The sequence below is a fragment of the Marmota flaviventris genome, chromosome 2 (assembly GCF_047511675.1).
Source record: "Marmota flaviventris isolate mMarFla1 chromosome 2, mMarFla1.hap1, whole genome shotgun sequence".
In the NCBI taxonomy this organism is placed as follows: Eukaryota; Metazoa; Chordata; class Mammalia; order Rodentia; family Sciuridae; genus Marmota; species Marmota flaviventris.
Window position 1 is genome coordinate 32,886,806 of NC_092499.1, and position 24,885 is coordinate 32,911,690.

A 24,885-nucleotide genomic window follows, 5' to 3' on the forward strand; every position below is an offset into this window, starting at 1 on the left:
CCACATAGAACTTCTAAGAATTATAGGATAACATGAAAAGACCAAATTTAAGATTTATTGGGTTAGAGGAAGGCACAGAGATACAAACCAAAGGAATCCACAATCTTTTCAATGAAATAATATCAGAAAATTTCCCAAACCTGAAGAATGAAATGAAAAATTAAATAGAAGAGGCTTATAGGATCCCAAATGCAAAAAATTACAACATACCCACACCAAGGTACACTATAATGAAAAGACAGAATAAGGATAGAATTTTAAAAGCCATAAGATAAAAGTATTAGATTTTTATATAGGGGGAAACCAATTCAGATATCAGCTAATTTCTCAACCTAGACCCTTAATGCTAGGAGGTCCTGGAATAACATATACCAAGCTCTGAAAGAAAATGTCTACCAACCAAGAATTTTATATCCAGTAAAATTAAGCTTCAGATTAGAAAATGAAATAAAAACCTTCCATGATAAACAAAAATTAAAAGAATTCACAACTAGAAAGCCTGCACTTCCAAACATTCTCAGGAAAATATTTCATGAGGAGGAAATGGAAAAAAAAAAAAAAGTAAATACCAGCAAAGGGAGAAACTACAGTTAAGGAAAAGACAATCAAAGTAGAAATTAAGTCAAATTAAAAACCAGAAATAAGCCAAAATGAATGGGAATACAAATCATATCTCAATAATAACCTTGAATGTTAATGGCCTAAATTCAACAATCAAAAAACATAGACCTCTGGGCACAGTGGCACATTCCTGAAATCCCAGCAGCTAAGTAGACTAAAGCAGGAGGATTGCAAGTTCAAAGCCAACCTCAGCAATTTAGCCAGGACCTAAGCAATTCAGTGAGACCCTGTCTCAAAATAAAAAATAAGGAAAGGCTAGGGATGTGGCTTGATGGTCTAGCACCCCTGGATTCAATCCCAATACCCTCCCCGCCCCCCCCCCAAAAAAAAAGACATACACTGACAGATTGTATTTTAAAAAAAGCCCCCAAACAAGCCAAGATGCTCCAATAATAGATGCTTTCTCCAAGAGACTCACCTCATAGGCAAAGACATCCATAGACTAAAGGTGAAAGGATGGAAAAAAAACACAGGGATCCGAAAAAGGAAAAAAAAAAAAAAAAAGAATCAAATAGACCACAACACAGTAATACTAGATGACTTTAACACACCTCTTTCACTACTGGATAGATCTTCCAAACAAAAACTAAACAAACTATAGAACTAAATAATACAATCATTAATTTGGACTTAACGCATGCACATATATAGAGTATTTCATCCATCAATGAGTGAGTAAACTTTCTTCTCAGCAGCATATGGATCCTTCTCTAAAATACACTGTATCTTATGCCACAAAGTAACTCTTAGCAAGTACAAAAAAATTAGAGATACTACCCTGCATTCTATCAGATCATAATGGAATGAAATTAGAAATCAACAATAAAATAAAAAATAGAAGCTACTCTAACACCTAGAGACTAAATAAAATACTATTGAATGATGAATGGATACCAGAAGAAACCAGGGATGAAATAAAAAAATACTTTGAGGTAAATGAGAACACTGATACAACATATCAAAATTTCTGGGACACTATTAAGGCAGTGATAAGAGGAAAGTTCATTGCATTGAGCTCATTCATTAAAAGAATAGAAAGTCAATGAATAAATGACCTAACATTATATCTCAAAGTCCTAGAAAAAGAAGAACAAATCAACACTAAAAGTAGTAGAATATAGGACATAATTAAAATCAAAGCTGAAATCAATGAGATTGAAACAATTCAAAAAATTGATAAAACAAAAAGTTGGTTCTTTGGAAAAATAAATAATATTGATAAACCCTTAGCCATACTAACAAAGAGAAAGAGAAAAATGTAAATTACTAAAATTCATTATGAAAAAGGAAATATCATCACAGACACAACTGAAATACAGAAGATAATTAGAAACTATTTTGAAGATTTATACTCCAATAAAATAGAAAAATCTTGAAGACATTGACAAATTTCTAGAGGCATATGATCTAACCAAACTGAATCAGGAGGACATACAAAATTTAAACAGATTAATTTCAAGCAATGAAATAGAAGACACCATAAAAGCCTACCAACCAAGAAAAGCCCAGGACCAGAGGGATTCTGAACCAAAAATACAAAACCTTCAAAGAAGAATTAACACCAATACTCCTCAAATTATTCCATGAAATAGAAAAGGAGGGAACCCTTCCACACTCATTCTGTGAGGCTAATAACATGCTAGTACCAAAACCAAAGACACATCAAGGAAAGAAAACTTCAGACCAATATGATGAACATAGATGGAAAAATTCTCAATAAAATTCTGGCAAATCACATACAAAACCATATTTAAAAAATAGTGCACCACGGTTAGGTGGGGTTCATCCCAGGGATGCAAGGTTTGTTCAACATCTGGAAATCAATAAATGTAATTCATCACATCAACACAAGAATTATATGATCATCTCAATAGATGGAGAAAAAGCATTTGACCAAATACAGCACACCTTCATGTTCAAAACACTAGAAAAACTAGGAATAGTAGGAATATACCTCAACATTGTAAAAGTTATCTATGCTAAGCCCAAGGCCAGTATCATTTTAAATGGAGAAAAATTGAAAGCACTCCCTTTAGAAATTGACAAGGAGGGCTAGAATTGTGGCTCAATGGTAAACACTTGCCTTCCATTCCTGAGGCCCCAGGTTAGATCCTCAGTACCACATAAATAAATAAAATAGAGGTACTGAGTCCATCTAAAAATTAAAAAAACAAAAAACTGACAAGGATGCCCTCTATCACTACGTCTATTCAACATAGTTCTGGAAACTAGCCAGAGCAATTAGACAGATGAAAGAAATTAAAGCGATACAAATAAGAAAAGAGCTCAGGTATTTGATCAAGTCTGACCTACACCACTGTTCTTTTTTCTTTATTGAAAATGAGATATAGGACAGGAGGTAATTAAAAAGCATGTACTATTTATAGTCAACTATTTATTGTCATAATTAGAATACCATTTAAATAATTTAAAATAATTGTTATTATTTTAATGTCACTCTTCAGAAAATAAGAGCTTCAGTTAGTTGACAAAAGAAACTAAAATCTGGAACCGGGGTTGTGGCTCAGTGGTAAAGTGCTTGCCTAGTATGTGTGAGGCACTGGGTTCGATTCTCAGCACCACATAAAAATAAATAAATAAATAAAATAAAGGTATTGTGTTCAACTACAATAAATAAATAAATAAATATTTAGAAAAAAAAAAAGAAGCTAAAATCTGCCTGGTTTCAGATGTCCAGATAGACATGTCAGAGGCAAGATGCTGTAGTTATTGAAAACGAGTTTATTAATCTTTTAGAGAAAAATCTACATGGTTGTTAGGTGAAGATCACTAGGAAAAGGTCTTAGATGTTGGCAAAGCTTTGTGCCCCTCAGCAAACTTTGCTTTTGCTTCCCATCTCAGACCTTTTCCCTGTGAGATCTCTATAAAACAGACAACTCTAGGACTTAGAAGGAGGCACAGACTTTCTGTCTTTTAGTTACCTATTGTCATGTAACAATCCTCCCTAAAATTTAGTGGCTTAAAACAACAGTAACCATTTATTTTGCTCCCTAATCTGTAGTTTAGGCAGGTCACGGGGGTAAGGGTCATTCTCCTTCACATAACTTCAGATAGCTCAGCTAGGGAACACATGGGTTCAGCTTGCATGATGGCGCACTCTAATGACTTCATGTGGTCCTGATTTTCATTTGGGAGCTCTGCAGTGGCTAGGGGCCAGGGGTCCCAGCTCCTCTCCACATGGGCCCTCCTGAGCAATTTGCTTGAGTTTCCACACTTGCTGGCTGGCTTCCAACTGTGAGACCCCTGAGAGATCAAGGGGCCACATTTTAGAGGTTACACAGCATTACTCCTACCATACTCTTTTGGTTGAGACAGTTACACCCTCAGTTGAAATGGAGGGACATAGACCTCATTACACAATAGAAGTGTGGAGATCACACTGTGAGAAGGTAATGCATATTGTTTCGAGACCATCTTTGAAAAATACAGTTGTCATACTTGATTTGCACTGCTTTTCCTCAACTTGGTAATTTTCTTCAGGCCCTACAGGAAGCCCTCAACCTCCCCGCCTGCTTTTCTTCCTGCCTGCCTTCTTTCCTTCCTGCATTCCTTTTTGCCTTCTTTACTCTTTCCTCCCTCCATTGCTCTCTGTTTCTGTTCTTCCATCTTTCCTTTTTTTAATTTTTTTTCTTTCAGATGTGAGCCTTGAAAAATTGGATTTGATTCTTAGCTAGTGAAGTAAAAGTCTAGACACTTAGATTTAGTGGTCAAACAAGGAATCAGAGATGTGGCTGTTGGCTCTTTTCTTGGGCTGGACAGAGTACTTTGAAACAGTTATGTAACGTCAGCCTCTTCTCTAGCAGATCAAGAATTCTGTGAACAAGCTTCTGAAGCCAGTGAAGCACAAACTACAGACAGTGATGACATCATAGTGACACCCATATCTCAGAAATGTCCTAAGACAGTAAGTACACTGGAGTAATCATTGTGTATGACACAGGCTGTAAATAATGACAGTGTGCTTAGTAGCCACATGTTTGAAGTTCAAATCCAATTTAAATGAACTTGATGGGAAATGTAAGTTATTTAGTTAAGTGTACATTACACAATAATAGAAGTTTGTTTGGTTTGGTGTAAATGAGGACTTGCTTCAACAGTTCTGTCTCCTGTTTGGATCCTTGCCTACTTCTTGTTCTCATACCCTTCACTCTACATTGTGATTCATGGATGCCCTTGTCTTTAAGTCCATGTAAGGTGAGCAGCTTTACTCTGGGATGTGTAAAGGAAAGGATTCTTTAGAGGAGGGTTCAGACAGATCATTCAATTTTTGCCATTTTGACTCCATTTATAAATATTAACCATTTCAGCCTCGAATCTCTTTTGAAACTATGGATGCTCCTCAATCTATGAAGGGAGTATGTCCCCAACCCATTATAAACTTAAAATATAATAAGTCAAAAGTGCATTTAATGCCCCTGGCCTACCAAATATCATGGCTTAGTAACACAGTTTCACTGTAGAGTACAGATTTTGTACCCTTGTAATTGCATAGCTGACTAGGAGCAGCAGCTCACTGCCCCTGCTCAATGTCAGGAGAGTGTGTCATACTGCTATCACTAGTCTGGGAAAAGATCAACGTTCAAAATTCAAAGTATAGTTTCTACTACATATTATTTTCACACCATCTAAAACCAAAAAACTGTTAAGCTGTAAATTGGGAACCAGTTACATACACGTATTGAGGACATTCATGTATGTTAATAAATATTCACAAATATATTTTTAAAAAATCATTGTATTTGAATCTTATAGGATTACAAATGATGTAGAAAACAATTATCTTCTTCGAGCCATTCTCTCTGGCACATTTGTAGGTAGTCAGTAAATATTTGTTGAATGAAAAATGAAGGTCTAATTGAGGATTATGAACCTTGTTAGAAACATTAAGAATATAGGAAGAGCCAGATATGGTGACCCATGCTTGTAATCCCAGCTGCTCAGGAGGCTAAGGCAGGAGAATTGCAAGTTCAAAGCCAACCTCAGCAACTTAACGAGGCCCTAAGCAACTTAGTGAGACCCTGTCTCAAAATAAAAAATAATAAGGGCTGGGGATGTGGCTCAGTAGTTGAGCACTCCTGGGTTCAATCCCTGATACCAAAAAAAAAAAAAAAAAAATGTAGGATGACCTAAAATAGGATCAAGTGGATAAATTATGTTGATATAAAATTTAAGGTTTGTAAGAATTCCAAAAAAGGGAATTGTTGCTTTCATAGACTTGTTTGGAAGTCAGAATTTGTGTTGAGGAGTTGCAGGAAAATGAAGGATACTAGAATGGAGAGAAAGAACTCAGAGTCACTAGACTTAAACATATAATATGACAAATTGGTTAAGTTTCTCTTCTGAACTTTTGTTTTGGTACTGGGGTTTGAACCCAGGGGCACTTAGCTACCAAACTACAAACCTTTGTGCACTCAAAAGTATTACTTGAGAAATTAAATATGAAAACTGAACCATATTGATAGGCTGTTTAAGACTGTCCCCAGAAAGCTCTATTAATCAGCACAAGGGCCCATAAGGTCCTTTGTACTTACCTCCCTTTATGGATCCTCAGGAGGTGGGCATGTTTGTGCATACCTGTAATCCCAGCAAAAAGAAGTATACAATTGGACTGGGCATGTACCTCAGTGGTAGAGTGCTTGCCACTTGCCTAGGGTGTGTGAGGCCCTGGGTTCAATGCCCAGCACACCACACACACATACACAATATATAATTAGTAATATTACCACTGTAATATATACTAACTCATTTGAACTTGCTGGCAGAACAGAAATAGTTACACAAGGTTAGGGACAGAAAGATAATGCCTTTTAGCTTACTATTTCTGGTGTGCTAGCTAATTTTGCCAGGGTGCAGAGATGTTAAAATTAACCAGTCAGCATATACAAGGGGTTAGGACATCCTGGAAGACAGAAATTAAGAGACAAAGAGAATAAATTTGATGTTCTGAATATATGCTACTGCTAAAGAGACAAAAATCTGAGGTCTTAAAGCAAATGGGAATAATGGTTCTAACACTGAGCCACAACCCCATCCCCTGCTTATGATTTTTTTTTTTTTTTCGTTTTGGTTTTGACTCATTTTACTTTGTCTTTTTCCTCTGGGACTAAAAAGGAGGACTTCTGCTCCTTTTTTTTAATATTTATTTTTTAGGTGTAGATGGACACAACACAACGCCTTTTTATTTTTTTATGTGGTGCTGAGGATTGAACCTGGGTCCCACCTGTGCTAGGGGAGCGCTCTACCGCTGAGCCACAACCCCAGCCCCTGTCCCGTCTACTCTTGAAACAGTTGCTGTCATTATGACCCAGCACTACCAAACTGACATTTAATATAAATACATATATTTTAGAAATAAAGTTTCAATATTAAAAGTAATGTGACTCTCTTGTTAAAATTAAAATATAGAGATATATAAAGGACAAAGTTTTCTTACTCAATTTACTTAGTGAGACAGGATCTCACTAAGTTGCCCAGCCTGGCCTTGAACTTTTGATCCTCTGCCTTAGCCTCCTGAGTATCTGGGATGAAGGCACATGCCATTGTACCTGGTTCTAAAGAAATTATTTAATAGGACTTAGTAATTGTACACAGGTATTGAGTAGGGCCCCTAGCCCCTCCCACTACTGTTCCTTAGGGATTGTTCTTATTATTTTTTAAAAATATTTTTAGTTAGCTGGGGTTGTCGCTCAGCAGTAGAGTATTTACCTCACGTGTGTGAGGCCCTGGGTTTGATCCTCAGCACCACATTAAAATAAATAAATAAAAATAAAGATATCATGTCCATCTGCAACTAAAAAGATATACATGGACACAATAAGTTTATTTTGTTTGTTTATTATTACTATTTTTTAATGTGGTGCTGGGGATCGAACCCAGTGCTTCACACACATAGGAGGCAAGTGTTCTACCATTGAGCCACAACCTCAGCCCAGGGATTATCCTTATTAACAGTCTGGTTTATACCCCTTCAGTGAACACACATACACACTCACTTGTATAATGTGTATGTATGTATGTATATGTGTATATATATATATATATATATATATATATATATATATATATATATATATATATATATTTATGTAGTCATACTATACATTGCCTCCTTTTAATCACCTTCAATCTGTCTTAGGCATCTTTCAGTTTCAATATATAGAAATATACAGAGTTCCTTTTAATGGATACATACTATTCTATAGAATAAATTTGTTCAACTATTTGCTATTAGGTCATGTTCAGTCTCTTGATGTTAAAAATTAGCTGGTAATGAACAAACACCCTTGTGTTCAGTAAAAAGTATTTTTGTGTACTTTGTTTAAATATTTTTGTATGGTAGATTCCTAGAGGTGGAATTACTTTTTTTTTTTGGTTGTTGTTATTTGCCTCTTTTGGTACTGGGGATTGAACCCAGTGGAGCTTTACCACTAAGCTACACCCCCAGCCCTTTTTATTTTTTATTTTGGAGACAGGGTTTTACTAAGTTGCTTAGGGTCACTCTAGATTGCTGAGACTGGCCTTGAACTTTCAATCCTCCTATTATCAGCCTCTTGAGTTGCTAGGATTACAGGTGTACCCTACCATGCCCAGGAATTACTGTGGTTTTTATTTATTTTTTTGGTACCCAGGATTTAACCCAGGAGCACTTAACAACTGAGCCACATCCCCAGCCCTATTTTTATGTTGAGACAGGGTCTTGCTAAATTGCTTAGGGCCTTGCTGCATTGCTGAGGATGGCCTTGAACTTGCAATCCTTTTGCCTTAGCTCCTGAGTTGCTGGGATTATTGGTAATATGCCACGACACCCAATAAGGCATTACTAGTTTTTAATGGGAATATGTACTTGAAGTTATTGTCCCCCTCCCAAATTATGTCAGTTTAGTCTCACCATATAATGGCCTTTCTCTCACAGTGTCACTAACAATTCCCCCGGTATTCTTAGTTTATTTTTGGTACTGGGCATTGAACCCAGAGATACTTTACCACTGAGCCACATTCCCAGCCCTCCCACCCTTTAAAAAATTGTTTTATACCTTTATTTATTTATTTGTATTTTTATGTGGTGTTGAGGATTGAACCCAGTGCCTCACATGTACTGGACAAACACTTTACCACTTAGCCACAACTCCAGCACCCACAGCCCTTTATTCTACTTTATTTTTGAGACAGGGTTTCATCAGGTTGCTTAGGGCCTTGCTTAGTAGCTAAAGCTAGCTTTAAACTTGCAATCCTCCTACCTCAGCTTCCCAGACCTCTGGGATTACAAGTGTGTACCACCAGGCATGGCAGTATTCTCAGTTTTAATGGAATAATAGTGTTTATCAGGGAAGATATCAAAAGTAATTTGTAATCTAAAAAATGACCTCTGTATCACTGTCTAAAAGTATCCCAATGTATGTTAGCTTTGGAATAGCTTTCAGTGCTTTTAAAGAAACAGGAAAACTTTGTTCTTGATTTTCCAAAATTTGCTTGATCAAGAGCTATTAATTTTTAAGACACCTATTCCTCAAATACACCTTAAGAAATTCAGCTTAACATTTATAGAGTTTATAGAGTTCATAACTTAAACATGATTTTATGTATGAGGAAATTATAATAAACCTGCCCCATAAAAAGTGACATAAAGAAACTTACCAGTTTTGACTCTGGGTGTAGGTGAAAAAAGAAAAATATTGCCTTTGATGAGTTGATGTAGCTCTATAGTGCAGCGTTTGCCCATCATGCATGAGGCCCTTGGTTATATACCCAGTACTGAGGAAGAAAGAAAGAGCCAGGTGCAGTTGGACATGCCTGTAATGCTAGTGGCTTGGGAGACTGAGGCAGGAGGATCATGCGTTCAGCAACTTAGTGAGGCCCTCAGCGACTTAGGAAGACTGTCTCTAAATAAAATATTAAAAAGGGCTGGGGATGTGGCTCAGTGATTAAGCACCCCTGGGTTCAATCATCCCTGGACCAAAAAAAAAAAAAAGAAAGAAAAAGAAAACTTCTCCTTTGAGAATTTTATAACCAGGAGGAAGCCATCAAGTGGGTTTTTCTGCCAAATTACATTACCAGTGTCTGAAAACCTCAAGCTAGGGAATAAAGTGTCCCACATAAGATGTGCCTCAGGTACCTGGCAGAAACAAAAGAAAATACTGTGTTGAGGAAATTGCTTCAGACAGACCTTCAAGACTTTCCATAGGGGCTGGATGTAGCTCAAGCGGTAGCGCGCTCGCCTGGCATGCGTGCGGCCCGGGTTTGATCCTCAGCACCACATACAAACAAAGATGTTGTATCTGCCCAAAACTAAAAAATGTGAATAAAATATTTAAAAAAAAAAAGACTTTCCATAGATAAAGTTCCAAGGAATAGGATCTTACATTAAAAAAAAAAAATGTAGCACAAGGTGAGACATGTAATAAGCACTGAATTTTTGAAAAAGGGGATAAAGTTTTGTTATAAAATACTTGCTCATGCTTTCAGTATCATATCCTCACACTAAGTGAGTACTTGATAAATGGTAAGTTACTTAAAAAAAAAAATTGAATCCTGAGAGAGCTCTCTGGGATGACAGAAATTTTCTATATCTTAGGTGTTGATTACACAATTGTATACATTTGTCAAAGCTGTACATTTAAGTTCTTTTCATTTTACTGTATGTAAATTATATCTAAATATTTAAAAGTTAAATGCATATTCTCAGGAGATACCTTAAACAGTCTGACATAACAGTGACCTTTGTATTTTTCTTATGTCACTCACTATAAGAAATGTATTTCTACCTTGTGCCCAGTAAACTCATAAATGAAAGTTTTTTTTTAAAGAGAGAGTGAGAGAGAGAATTTTTTTTTAATATTTATTTTTTAGTTTTTGGCGGACACAACATCTTTGTTTGTATGTGGTGCTGAGGATCGAACCTGGGCGGTACTCATGCCAGGCGAGCGCGCTACCGCTTGAGCCACATCCCCAGCCCCATAAATGAAAGTTTTAAGAAACAAGCCTTACCCCTTACCATTTTCCATGCATTATTCTATCCCATCCTATCTTATCTCATCCCATCCTATCCTATATTTTATTATTTCATTTTAAAAATTACTAGTGAAACTTATTAAGCTAATTCATCAAAGTGCCAAAACCCATGTTTTGGAAAACATTGTGTGTAGAGTTAGAGTTTGCTTCATGGGGGTTGTGGGAGGGTTTATATGGGGGTTACTGAGAGGAAAACACCAAATATATTTATTTTTTAAAAGTATCATAGATGACTCTGACACACAATGGTTGGGAAGTATTGCTTGCTGAATTTCTTAGAAGACACAAGTGCTCCATTTGTTTTCTACGAGAAGAAAAGATAAGTTGGGGGGGCTGGGGATGTGGCTCAAGCGGTAGCCCGCTCGCCTGGCATGCGTGCGATCCAGGTTCGATCCTCAGCACCACATACAAACAAAGATGTTGTATCCACCGAAAACTAAAAAATAAATATTTTAGGGGCTAGGATGTGGCTCAAGCGGTAGCGCGCTTGCCTGGCATGCGTGTGGCCCGGGTTCGATCCTCAGCACCACATACAAAGATGTTGTGTCCTCCGATAACTAAAAAATAAATATTAAAATTCTTTCTCTCCCTCTCTCACTCTCTCTTTAAAAAAAAAAAATTATAAAGATAAGTTGGAGTAGTATGGGCATTGTCTTGATGACCTAAAGGAAAGAAGCAGCCAGGAGGATGCTCACAGATAAAAGGGAACCATGGTTTACAGGACACCACTCTGTATTTACAGGACACCACTCTGTATTGACATGGTCTTGCTGCTACACTGTGCAAGGAGGAACTCATGTTGACCTTGGTCTACTTCTGGAAACTGGAGATTTGCCAGCTGTCCTTTTGACTTCCCTCATGCTAGTGTGAACAGAGGGACAATCGAAAGAGAGGACAGCAATCCTGAAGTGGAGTTGAAAGTATTGGAGTCACTGTGGGAGTCTGGTGGCCTCCTCCATGGCATGCACTTAGGTGGACAAAAGAATCATTGGTGGGCCAGAGTTATGGCTCAGTGATAGAGTGCTTGCCTAACATGTGTGAGGCACTGAGTTTGATCCCTGGTACTACATGAAAATAAACAAATAAAATATAAAATAGGGGATGGGGATGTGGCTCAAGTGGTAGCGCGCTCGCCTGGCATGCGCCCGGCGATCCTCAGCACCACATACAAAGAAAGATGTTGTGTCTGCCGAAAACTAAAAAATAAATATTAAAAAATTTTCTCTCTCTCTCTTTAAAAAATAAAATAAAATAAAGGTATTGTGTCCATCTACAACTAAAAAAAAAAAAAATCACTGGAAATCGGGAAGCCCTTGTTGTAGCTGAAGGAGCTACTAAATCTCCAAGATCGATGGACAGGTCTTATAAGTCCTATTCTCAGGAGAATACTGGATTGGTTTTCGTTGAAATTGGAAAAAAGCTCTCTCTTCATAAATCATCTTGATTCTTTCTGTATGTGGAGATGGCCAAGAAAGGATGATCTGGAAAAATTTGACTGGAAGATAGCTGGATTCTCCTTACCAATTTCCCATAGACTAGTTGTGACAATTCAGACAAGTTGTCTCTTGGTGACAGTTTTAACCTATGAATTGATTCTCAGGGAGTAATATATTAGATTATGTCTGTGATTGATTTCTGGATAATAATGTGTTAATTTGATGGAGTCTAAACACTTGGAGCCTCACTAACCTATAGGAAATAAATAATATTTTCCTTATAATATTTCCTTATTAGGATTCAGAGAAGATGTGCATTGAAATAGTCTCCCTGACCTTCTATCCAGAGGCAGAAGTGATGTCTGATGAGAATATAAAGCAGGTGTATGTGGAGTATAGATTCTACGATCTACCCTTGTCTGAGACAGAGACTCCAGTATCCCTGAGGAAACCGAGGAAAGGAGAAGAAATCCACTTCCACTTTAGCAAGGGTGAGGTATCCTGTGTGGTGAGGGGTAGAGGAGGCTGACAGACATTTAGATTGATGGTCAGAAGTGCTCTGGATTTCTGATGGAGGTGAATCCAGCCATTTTATCTTTTATGATGATGATGGCGATAATGATGGTGATGATTTGCAGTACTGGGGATTGAACCTAGGGGTTCAATCACTAAGCTACATCCCAACCTTTTTTATTTTTTATTTTGAGATCTTGTCTGAGGTCTCCTGAGACTGGCCTCAAATTTGGGATTCTCCTGCCTTAGCCTCCTGAGTAGCTGAGATTAGAAACAAGTGCAACTGTGTCTGAATACTCTTTTCCTTTTAAAAAATTAATTTATTTTCTTAGTATATCCTGCCCTAGTATGTACAAGATAGAAGTTGACTTCTCATTTAGGTAACAAAATTTCTGAGACGGGCTGGCAAACCTGAGGTGTGCGCAACTATCAGAGATCTGGACTGTTGTCTTCCTATCATCCCACAGCCTACCTAACCTTCTTTCTTTGTGGTTAACCCAAGGTTCCTAATGACTGCTGGGGAAAGGAAGAATGCCTCCCAGCTGAGCCCTTTAAGCAGCCTTCACAAAAGTCTCATACAACACAACAGTCTGAATTAAATCCTGTGACCATATTAAACTATAATATAGACAGGAAAGTGTGCTAAGGTTGCAACATTCCTATACAAAAATGAGGAGGAAGATAGGTGTCCTGAGTTGACCCTACCACAAATTTGAATCTCCAGGTGCCCCTAAAGAATCAGTCTCCTAGAATTCTCTAGCTTAGGGAGTAGTGGGAGCACATTTATTTTGGCATATGATAGAACAGCTTTCAATGATGATTATAAGGCTTCTTTTTCTTAAATGACCAGATGGTAAATAGTTTAGGCTTTGTAGGCCAGACAGTCTCTATTGACTGCCATTGTGTTTCAAAAACAAACACAGGCTGGAGGTGTAGCTCAGTGAAGAGCATGTGATTAATATGCTGGTGTCCATCCCCACAAAACAAACAGAATCAAAACCAACCCCCCAAAATAAGAACAAAAAATAGCCACAGACACATAAATAGGCATGGCTGTTTTAAAAACAAAACTTTATTTACAAAAAAAAAAAAAAAAAAAAAGGGAGCCAGCTCATAGATCTAGTTTGTCACTTTTTTACATAGACTACTTATGAAAGACTTCATGCCCAAATAGCAACAGTATGTGATTTTTTGCTTTTTTTTCTTACCTTTAATACAGTGATAGACCTGGACCCACTGGAGCAACAAGGCCGAAGGCAATTTCTGTTTGCCATGTTGAATGCTCAAAATCCTGAGCAAGGACAGTAAGCATCTGATTTCTACTTTAAAAGGAAGGAGATATTCAAACAGGAATTTAATAGTCTGAGTTTAGTTTTGTGCTGATGCTGAATATTTAATTTATTCTTTTGTGTATGTGGATTACTGGGTATTTAACCACTGAGCTATATACCTCTAGTCCATTTTTATCTTTATTTTGAGACAGGGTCTCAATAAATTGCCCAAGCTGGCCTTGAATTTGTGATCCTCATGCTTTAGTTTCCCAAATTGCTGGGAAACTGTGCCTGCCAAGTTAATTTACTGTTCTTTTTCCTGGTACCAGGGATTGAACCCAGGGGTGCTTAACTACTGAACTACATTCCCACCCCTTTTTTATTTTGAGACAGGGTCTTGCCAAGTTGTTTAGGGCCTTGCTAAATTGCTGAGGCTGGCTTTGAACTTGTGATCCTCCTGCCTCAGTCTCCCAAGTCACTGGGATTACAGGAGTGTTACCACTAAGTTAATGTACTATTAATGAATTTCTCATCTATTTGAGCCCGATGTTTGTGACTACTTGATCAGTTATTTAATCCTATAGGTTTAGTTCATTTCTCACCCATGCCAGCCCTTGACGGTCCTTTTCGTGGCAGTAATCTACTTGTATATTGACATGGAATGGACAGCATGCTTTGATATTCTAAGCTAATTAAGTTCTCACACATGAAGAAGTGTTCCTAGCTTGCTAAAAATTGTGCCTTGGTAATACTAATTTTACATTTAGACTTTTAAAATTGTCTTTTTATGGGAATATTTCAATTTTGTTATAACTAAGTAAATTCTATATCTCCTTTAAAATTTTAGGAAAGCCAATAGGCTTTATTTTTCCTTTAATCTGAGACTTTATAGAGTTTCCAAGTTATATGTATTGGTTACTTACACTAAAAAGAAAAATTATTGTTTGGCTGAATTTCAAATTTCATATGTTTTGGTTTAATTTTGGAAATCTGGCAATCCTATTTTCTCCTGTGTGTGATTAAGAAATGATACAGGGCTAGTGTTTTATTATTTTTTTATTTTTTTAAAAATATATATATTGGGCTGGGGATGTGGCTCAAGCAGTAACACGCTCACCTGGCATGCACGGGGCTCTGGGTTTGATCCTCAGCACCACATAAAAATAAAGATGTTGTGTCCACTGAAAATTAAAAAATAAATAGTAGTTGGACACAATATCTTTATTTTGTTTACTTTTTTTTTTACTGTAAAATGGTTAAAATAATGAGGCTCGAATCCAGGGCCTCGCATGTGCTAGGCCAGCACTCTACCGCTGAGCCACAACCCCAACCTCAGGGCTAGTGTTTTAATTTGTTACTTTTCTAAAGTTCCAATAATTTTACTTTGTCTCCTAGAAAGGACTGAAAAAAGGAGCCAGTTTAAAAAAAGTGTTGCTGATTTCACAGTATTATTGTGGGCTTAGATAAAAATTTATTGATAACTTTTGGAAATGGAGACTGATAATTTGCCTTCTGTGCTAATGTTAAATTTAATTTTCACTTTTACTTTTTAAAAAAATATTTAAAAAATATTTTAAATAAGTTGTAGTTGGACACAATACCTTTATTTTATTTATTTATTTTAATGTGGTGCTGAGGATTGAACCCAGCGCCTCGCACATGCTAGGCGAGTGTTCTACAGCTGAGCCACAACCCCAGCTCCTTTACTTACTTTTTAAATTTTCAGAATTCTTATAACTCTCTCTTCCTTTAGTATATTACAGTGCTGATCCTTTTCTACTCAATTTTAGATTTTAGTTGATTTTGCCTTTGATTTTTTTGTTGTTGTTGTTAGTATTGTATAGCTGACAGTAGAATGGCTTTGTATTCTGACAGGCCTGGTTTTGAATCCTAATTCTCTCACTTACTAGCTTCATCTTTGCAATATTACCTAACTAACTCCAATGCTCTTGTGAGAATAAAATTGAAGTGACATAGTTTACAAAAGCACCTGGCATGGTGGCTGGCCCATAGCAATGCCAGTTATACTATCCCTTTCCTGGAAAGCTGGGGTAGGGAAGTTAGCATTATCCCTTTGCATTGTTGAAGATCTTAGTAGTGATATAGAATTTGTGATAATCACAAATGAATATTGTTTACGCTGCTGAAAATGTATCCTTTTTAGGAAGGCCTTCTTTTCAAGTGAATCTTGTTTAGCTGTGCTTTAAGAAATTGAATTTTTAGTCCAGTTCTTGCTCCCTTAGCATTATCAGCATCAAGATTTGCTTTTTTAAAAAAATATTTTGTTTTAGTTGTAGTTGGACACAATACCTTTATTTTATTTTTATATTGTGCTGAGGATTGAACCCAGCGCCCTACATGTGATAGGTGAGCACTCTACCACTGAGCCACAACCCCAGCTCCAAGATTTGCTTTTTAAAAATTAATAGAACCAGGCGCAGTGGCACATGCCTGTAATCCCAGTGGCTTAGTAGGCTGAGACAGGAGGATTGCAAGTTCAAAGCCAGCCTCAGTAAAGATGTGGTGCCAAGCAACTCAGTGAGATCCTGCCTCTAAATAGAATACAAAATAGGGTTGGGGATGTGGCCAAGTGCCCCTGAGTTCAATCCCTGATACCCTCCCCACCAAAATTAATAGGAATACGAAATGTCCAGAATAGGCAAATCTAGAGAGATGGAAAGTAATCAGCAGTTGCCAGGAACTGGGAGAAAGAATAGGTAGTGACTGCTTAATCAAGATGGTTTGTTTTTTGAGGTAATGACCATTCTGGAATTAGTGCTGATGATCACATATTATGCTTATACTAAAACACACTGAATACTGTAAAATGGTTAAAATAATGAATTTTATCTAAGGAAATTAATGGGATTATTATGGATTGTACAAGTTTCTAGAATTCAATACCATTTACTAGGCTAAATCAGGATAATACTAGTTGTCAATGACTACTCATTGCTTTTGGGGCATTGTACTATGTGCTTTACAGCATCATCTGTGAGTACTCCAAGGAATGTACTTTTTATACTTGTTTTCCAATTTTGCATTCCTTGTGTTGCCTTTGCTCATGTTTGGGATCCAAATTTTATTTATAAAACTTCTCCTAATATCCATAATATTTCTCACAATAAATCCTCAACATTGTAAATTGTGTTACCAGGAATTTTTTAAAAAAATTTTTTAGTTGTTAATAGACCTTTATTTATTTATACGTGGTGCTGAGAATCGAACCCAATGCCTCATACATGCCAGGCAAGTGTGCTACCGCTGAGCCGCAGCCCCAGCCCTTACCAGGAATTTTATCTTGATAGTTTTGAGATCTGATCAACTTATTTTTAAAAATCTTTGTGTCTTCTTCTAAGTGCCTGTAGTAATGGGTCTTTAAATAAGTAGTTTTACTTAATTAAAATTACATTGATTCCTCACTTTGTTGTCATCTAGTCTAATATAGGCAAAAGAAAGGTGATTCAGGGGAGAATATACTGTATTTTTTATGATTATTTTTCTTTATTTTCTTTTTAAAGTATAAGGGGATCAGCAGTACTGAAATAAATGGATTTTTCCCCCGTTAGTTTAAAGTTTACAGTGGTGAGTGATCCTATGGATGAAGAAAAGAAAGAATGTGAAGAAGTAGGATATGCATACCTTGGACTATGGCAGATCCTTGAATCAGGAAGAGATATTCTAGAACAAGAATTAGATAGTAAGTAATAAAAATTTTTGTGCTTCTCAGTTCCTAATTTTTTAAGAAAAACATCCTAATATTGAATAATTTTTGTTTTGCCTTCAATATATCATTATCACTTTGAAGATGGTGAGAGACGAACTGAATTGAGATCTCTTCCCCATAGCTGTCTGTATTTCATTTCTGGATCCAGCATAAAAAGTAATCAGTTGTTTATTTTAGCTCTCTTATTACCTCATTACAATTAGAATCTATTTTGACTCTACAATTTTTGATAGGGATTATTATTTATTTATTGGTGTTTTAACCACTGAGCTGCATCCCCCTTTTGATTTTTTATTTTTTTTTTAGTTTTCGGCGGACACACGCATGCCAGGCGAGCGCGCTACTGCTTGAGCCACATCCCCAGCCCCCTGCATCCCCCTTTTTAAGTTTATTTTTTAGTTGTTGATAAACTTGTATTTATTTATATGTGGTGCTGAGAATCGAACTCCGTGCCTCATATATGCCAGGCAAGTGTGCTACTGCTGAGCCATAGCCCCAGTCCCCCTTTTAAAATTTTTTATTTCGAGACCGGGCCTTGCTAAGTTGCTTTGGGCATTGCTAAGTTGCTGAGGTTGGCTTTGAACTTGCGATCCTCCTGCATCAGCCTCTTGAGTTATTAGCCTTACAGACATGGGCTTCTATACCTAGTTATGGAATACTTTTTATTTAAAGAGAAATTAATTTGGGGCTGCGGTTGTGGCTCAGCAGTAGAGCGCTTGCCTAGCATGTGCGGAGGCACTGGGTTCGATCCTCAACACCACATAAAAATAAATAAAATAAAGGTATTATGTCCAACTACAACAAAAATAAATATTTTTTAAAAATTAATTTCAATAAAATTCAGACATCAGAATTTCCAGAACTCTCTTAATTAGATAAGGTTTGTAAAGTTAGCTAATACCTTTCTCTGTTAATTTGTTCATGTACAGTCCCATATTCCATATGGATACCAACTCTCTTCTTCCCTCATATCCACTGGTCACCAAGTGATAATCACTCTTTTTTGTCTTGACCACATTCTATTATTTGATGTACTGTGTTTACTGAATTGATATAAAGTTGTTCTGATTATATAGGAATACTCTTCAGATCAAATATTACAGTTCATACTTTAGCAGGTTGACACAACTTCATTGTGTTCCTTTAGTATCTTTCCAACTATGATTATTTAACCTCTGTACGCCTTTTCTCAACTTCAAAACAGGGATAATAGCAGTAGAATGTATTTCACAGGGTTATTGTGAAGATTAAAGGGACACTTTGGTAAATAATGGAAGACTAAGGGTCACGTAGACAGTGCCTGGCACATGGCAAGTGCCATCTGTTAGCCACTTCCAACTCCACTAATCTGTTTCATCCTTGAACATAACCAAGACTTCAGTGCCAAGAAAACACTCTTATTAGCCTTTTCTAGTGATCTCAAAATTCCCATGCTTATGAATGAGTGCTTCTCAAATTGTTTTTAATCATCCAATAAAACCAACTTTCTCTTCCCCCACCAGGTTTTAAACATGTTGATCTTTAAAAATGACAATCTGCTTTCTGGCCCTGTATCTATCTACCTTATCACTGCAAAATTCAACTCCTTTGAACTATTCACTGAATGATCAGGCCAAAGCAGTCTTATCTCTGTACCTACTATATTTTTGCATTATTTCCATTCCAAGCATTTTGTGAATATTTTCACTTTTCCTAATTGCCAAATCCAATTGGTTTTTACTCATCTTTCCTGACTTCACTAAACCAGTAATGCTTCTTCCTTTTTAAACATTTTTTTTTCTTTTCATACTAAAGATCGAACCTGGGGGCACTTTTATCACTAAGCTACATCCCTAGCCCTTATAGGTATGAACCAACACACCTGGCTTTCCTTTTTTTCCCCCCCCAGGATGTTAACTATCACTTTCTAGCTGGCTGGCCCTTTTTTGCTTTGTAGATTGTTCTTCCCTGGACTGTTCCTTTGAATATTTATTCTGGTTCAGTTCTTGGTTTTTCTACATAATACTGTCTGGGAACAGGTGGTTGAATCCACTCACAGGGTTTTAACTATTGCTTTGTAGATCAGATTGTTTATACTACATAGAGACACAATAGATGCCATTACTTCCCCTGAACTCTAATTCTCTAATTTTAAACTTTCTAACTTGTATTCCATTATTCAGATTACAATGGCCATTTTCAGTCATGACCTTTTCTCCTTACTCCCAACACTGAGTTAACAAAATTTTACTTGTTTTGAATCGTTCCCCACCCCATAAGCAACTATTATACTTAATATCCTCCCTTACCCTGCAAAAGCCTCATAACTACTCTCCTAGGCTTAGTTGTGCCTTTTTGAATAATGGGGTCACCTTCCTAGAACCCATAAGGGACACTGCCACTTCTGATGCCTTTGGTCAAAATCAAGTTCTTTAGAACAGAGTCCTTTGTGATCTGCCCTACTTATCTGTATAGGTTCATTCCTGCCCTTCCCTGGTTGTTTTTCAAACACATGTTCTCATGTCTTGGCATACTTGGAGCATGTCTTACATTTTAGACTTAGCTCATGAACTGTCTCCAGAAACCCTTCTATTTCTCCATTCTGGCACATGCCCCTTGTCTCCAAAGCACTTTGGGCTTTTACTTATTACAACAATTATATACTATACTGCAACAACTGTTTTCTATCCACTAGACAGAATCTCCTCATGAATTGGGGTAGTTACTTCATTCACTTAGTATCCTCAGTACCTGAGATAACAAATATCTGTTTTGAGTTTTTTAAATTGAAGATGCTACTGCCTAATACTTTTGCTTTTTCTCAACAGTTTTTAGCCCTGAAGACCAGGCAATTCCAATAGGAAGACTGAAGGTTTCTCTTCAAGCAGCTGCTGCCCTCCACGGTATTTACAAGGAGATGACTGAAGATTTGTTTTCATGAAGGAACAATGCTTTTCCATTCTAAAATCCAAGGGAACAATAGTAAAAATCTCTTATAAAGTAACTTGCTATGCCATAAATTTGGTTTACTGTGGTATCTATTATTTCTCAGTCTAATGATAAAAGTTTAGTGATGAAGGTTTATTTTTGTGATACTAGTGGGGTAAAGGCATTTTCCTTCCAATGCGTCAGCACTTAACCAGGTGATAAGCAGGTTGCTTTCAGGGACTGCAAAGGAATGGTCACAAAAGATGAATTTATAAAAACAAAACAACAAAAAAACCCACAGTTTATTTATCTTTTAGTTCTTCCAAAATTGAAAATATCAAGTCCTACTGCTAAGGAGAAAAAAAACAAAAACAAAAACAAAAAACAAAACATAAAATCTGAGACCCTTCCCCCCCTCTTCTCTTAGTCACAGAACACAGAAGGAAGTGCAGTGGGACAGGTGGGTGCAGAGAACCAGGAGGGGAGGATGGCAAGATAAACTCCCTCAATACTTAAAAAGCTGTTCAACAGAAACTGTGATAAATACAGGACAATGCAGGACAAGTAAAAATAAGGAGCAGCAGTGATGAGAGGCTGTGTTGTAGATAATGGCCTCCCTTCCTCTTCTCTTTTCTTGTCAGGGTACTCTAGGCCCAAGGCATGAATTGCCCTTCCAGATCTAAATGTAGACTCCTTTGAGCCTCCCTCTAGGTTTCATTTGAAGCAGTATGTGAGGTACCACCATTCTTCCTTAGATACATCAGAAAAGAGACTGTGGTAACTTTGCCTTCTATCATTGTACCATGTGTGAATTTTAAGAAGAAAAACCAAGCCAGGGAGTGTCACTGCTTCTTATGTCTTCCAAGGCAGCAGAGATACCTCAGAACCTGCATGAGGCCAGAAACCAGGAAAACTGATGAAGCCACCAGCCCAAACTGCCTCACTAGCTCAAGCTGCATCACATCGTTAGCAAATTCCAAGAATCTTTTCTTGAGTATTGCAAAGATGGAACTTAGACGTGAGGAAGGTCATGGCAGTGGGGTAGGATGGAGGGTTGAATCTGCTGGTCAAGAACCATGGTACAGGTAGTTAAGGAGCTCCTTGTACCACTGTCTTAGAAATATAGCTTTAGAGACACCAAAGATAAGGTGTCAGAAGCCACCGATGTCCTGGTAGAAGGTGATAGGAAGAGAGGAATGAATGGTATTTATTAACAGCTGAAGCCTCCGCCCTTCTTCAAGAATACCTCCTCCCTTGCCATCTGAACTGGGGCCATTGGCACGGGTCCTGGTGGGCCTGAAATTCCCCGAGTAGATTGGTCCACACAAATGGCCCCCTAAACCCATACACACAAATGGCAAAACTTCAAAGGAAATAAAAGGAAAAATACAGTTTCTATGTCATGTAAAATTTTCAGGAGTTGGCTGGAGGAAGAATAGAGCTCAGAGCCAAAGTTCAGATGTTACTTCCTCTTTTTCTTGGGAGGTGCAGAGCTGTGTCTGGAACCACGGTTAGAGCCACGGCCTGAGCTGTGTACAGATGCCTTCCTCTTTCGACTCATACTTCGACTCTGTTCTTCCTCCTCCTCATAACGACTTTCTCGGTCCGCTAAACATAAGAAAGTATTATTGGTTAGCTTTAGTTACCTACTGGATAGCATGAAATAGTATAGAGAATGTCCTTTAGTCAGACCTGAATTTTAATCTTTAATCTATCACTTATTAGTATGTGACCTGGGGCCACATGCTTAACCTTTCTGAATCTTTATTTATTTGTAAGAAGAAGAATTATTTAAGGATTAAGTACGGTGTCCTGCTCAAAATACCTATCATGTCTGGGATACAGCAGATAATGTTTCCTCTTCATCTTTAACTTGTATTTGGGGTTTGGTTTCAGAGTAACTAGATTAGCACTACAAAGATATTCCTCTTAACCCGGAGCCATACATGACTATGTGGTATCATGGCTATGAGCACCCTGGAAGCTTTGGCAGATGAAAAAGACATCTGGTTAAGGTGGTGTCTTATCCACTTGGAGAAGTTAGATACATTCTGGACTTATTTCTCCTTTATTCAATGAAACTGTAGCTATGGCTCCAAGTTTTATTATGTTCTTTTGTTCTTCTCATGAGGCTACAGAAACATGTCAAAAATTTGTACATAAATAAATGAATGAATAAATAAAAACACCAAACAAAAACAATTTTTTTTTTTTAACCTTTTCGGGCTTCTTCTTCCAGTTCATCCCAATCCTTCCCACTCTCTTCTTCACTGCCCAATGATTCCTTGGAATAGTCTGAAATAACAATGATCACAAATTAGTCATATAGAAACAGAAACATCATAGAATGACAGAATTAAAAAAAAAAAAAGCAGTTTCTAGCCTGGCATGATGGCACACACCTGCAATACCAGCGACTTAGAAGGCTGAGACAGGAGGACTGCAAGTTTAAAACTCAGCCTTAGCAACTCAGCAAGACTGTGTTTGTTTTAAAATAATAAAAGAGCTGGGGATGTGGTTTAGTAGTTGGATACCCCTGTGTTCAATTCCAGGTACCAAACAAAACAACAAAAACAAAGTTTCTAGAAATCATAGTAGGAAGCCATGACAAATTTCTTTTTTATAAAAGACTAACCTGATTCTTCTGCTTCTGATGAGTAGTCTTCATCACTATCCTCCTCTTCCTCTTCATAGTCATCCTCTGATGGATTAAAAGTCTCATCTTCAATTTCAGACTCTGAATCCCCTTCTTCGGCATCACTCCCCTGGCAAGTTAGAAAGACCATAATACTATTAATTTCCATTCCCATATTCACCTTATAATGAAGAAATTCTACCCAATTAGTACATCAACATTTTACATGAAAAAAACAAAACAAAACAAAACAAAAAAAACCTGAGTGACTAAGAGATCAAATAACTTGTCTAAAATTAATGGCAAAGTACTGTTATCAGACTCTTAACTAGCGCATCAGTGTATCTTCCTTCTTTATTTTGTGCTAGGGATTGAAACAGGGCCTCAGGCACATTGACTCATTTCTAAAAGATTGATTTCATTCCTCCTTACCTAGGGAAATTAATGAGAAATTAACAGAAACTTTGTAATATTGCATTATGAAAATGTGCAAGGACCACTTTTCATTAAGTGATTCTTATAAAACTCGTGTGGAATGTTTTTCATAATTTCAAAGAAATCATGTGAGCGGTCATCAATAGCCAATCTATCACTTACTTGTAAAACTATCCAGGAAAAATAATAATACCAAGTTGCGTTCAAAGCTTCTCCCAGTTGGTCTGATCCTTTATGTGCTCCCTGTATGCCATTCTCCTAACTGCCAAAATGATAGCAGGCAACACTGTCTGCCAGAAAAAAAAACCCCACACTCACGCACCTCACCCTCAGGCTCCAGGAAAGACCAGCCACCTTGTTCAAAGAAGCCCTCAGGGTCATCAACGATGGTCTTCATAATTTTAGTCCAGTTGAGGGACTGTACTCCTTCTGTGTACTTTAGGTCACAGGAACTGAGAGAAATGACATTACAAAATCAGAATCAATCTTCTGTATTTTCTGAGAATTTCCAATGTGATCTCCTCCCCCCACGTGATCTTGACCATTAGTTTCCTTGAAGAACAGATAATCTTTTCCAACTAAAACAAACTGTTCTCAACCAAGTCTGAGCTCAGTGTTCTCTTCCATTTTCTTCCTTAAATACAGGGTTTTCCCCTTAGTCTTTCCTTCATGTTCACTTAAGTTTGTCTTTTCCCTCATTGGTCCTATTCTTTTTTTTTTTTTTTTTTGGTACGGGGGACTGAACCCATGCTTAACCACTGAACCACAATCCCAGCCCTTTTTAAAACTTCTTATTTTGAGACAAGGTTTCACCAAGTTGCTGAGATTGGCTTTGAACTTGAGATCCTCCTGTCTTAGCCACCTGAGCTACCGAAATTATAGGCACGTGCCAGCTGGTCCCACTCTTAATTGCAAATGGTCTTAACTTATAATCACTTTTGTGATTATTTTTCAACTCTGATCATTCACACTAACAAGTTAAGAGATAGTGACAGTTTTTTACTGGCCCTAGCTCTTCCCTTCTCAACTTTTCACTACTTCCTATGTTTTGTTTATTTGATGAAAGGCCTATTTGAAGATAGGGGCACACCTTAAAACAAAACCGGAAGAATATCATACAGTAGTAGTTGAGGTTAATCAGCTTTAGACTAAAGGTTGTTCCAAACCCATCTGAGAATAAGCCTCTAGAATCAAAGAGAATCCAAGAAAACTGTCTGTATCCTAAAATAAAATCTAAAATAATATGAGAAAATATGGCACCCAACAATGTGGAAACACAAATCTGGCAACTGATCACAAATATCAGCACTC

The 24,885-nt window shown here is 37.2% G+C and overlaps 2 protein-coding genes across 5 annotated transcripts in view; one reads left to right on the forward strand and one right to left on the reverse strand.

The window, feature by feature from the left end:
• The window catches only part of Rpgrip1 (RPGR interacting protein 1), a 61,463-nt gene extending 40,946 nt beyond the window's left edge, over positions 1–20,517 (forward strand). For 3 of the 4 annotated variants that reach the window (XM_071606832.1, XM_071606834.1, XM_071606844.1), the window contains 5 exons: positions 4,446–4,546; positions 12,385–12,577; positions 13,819–13,903; positions 17,440–17,570; positions 20,405–20,517. In XM_071606832.1, the coding sequence (XP_071462933.1) occupies positions 4,446–4,546; positions 12,385–12,577; positions 13,819–13,903; positions 17,440–17,570; positions 20,405–20,517 (623 nt within the window). Of the gene's footprint in view, positions 1–4,442; positions 4,547–12,384; positions 12,578–13,818; positions 13,904–17,439; positions 17,571–20,404 lie in introns of all 4 variants that reach the window. The other variant, XM_034635374.2, reaches the window with a different exon arrangement.
• Positions 20,518–20,772: 255 nt separating this feature from the next.
• Supt16h (SPT16 homolog, facilitates chromatin remodeling subunit) overlaps positions 20,773–24,885 on the reverse strand; it is a 33,487-nt gene continuing 29,374 nt past the window's right edge. Inside the window, exons 23-26 of the mRNA XM_027922377.3 lie at positions 23,897–24,026; positions 23,140–23,269; positions 22,722–22,799; positions 20,773–22,112 (exon numbers count right to left, since the gene is read on the reverse strand). Coding sequence (XP_027778178.1) covers positions 21,967–22,112; positions 22,722–22,799; positions 23,140–23,269; positions 23,897–24,026 — 484 coding nt within the window. The 3' untranslated portion in view covers positions 20,773–21,966. The remainder of the gene's footprint in view (positions 22,113–22,721; positions 22,800–23,139; positions 23,270–23,896; positions 24,027–24,885) is intronic.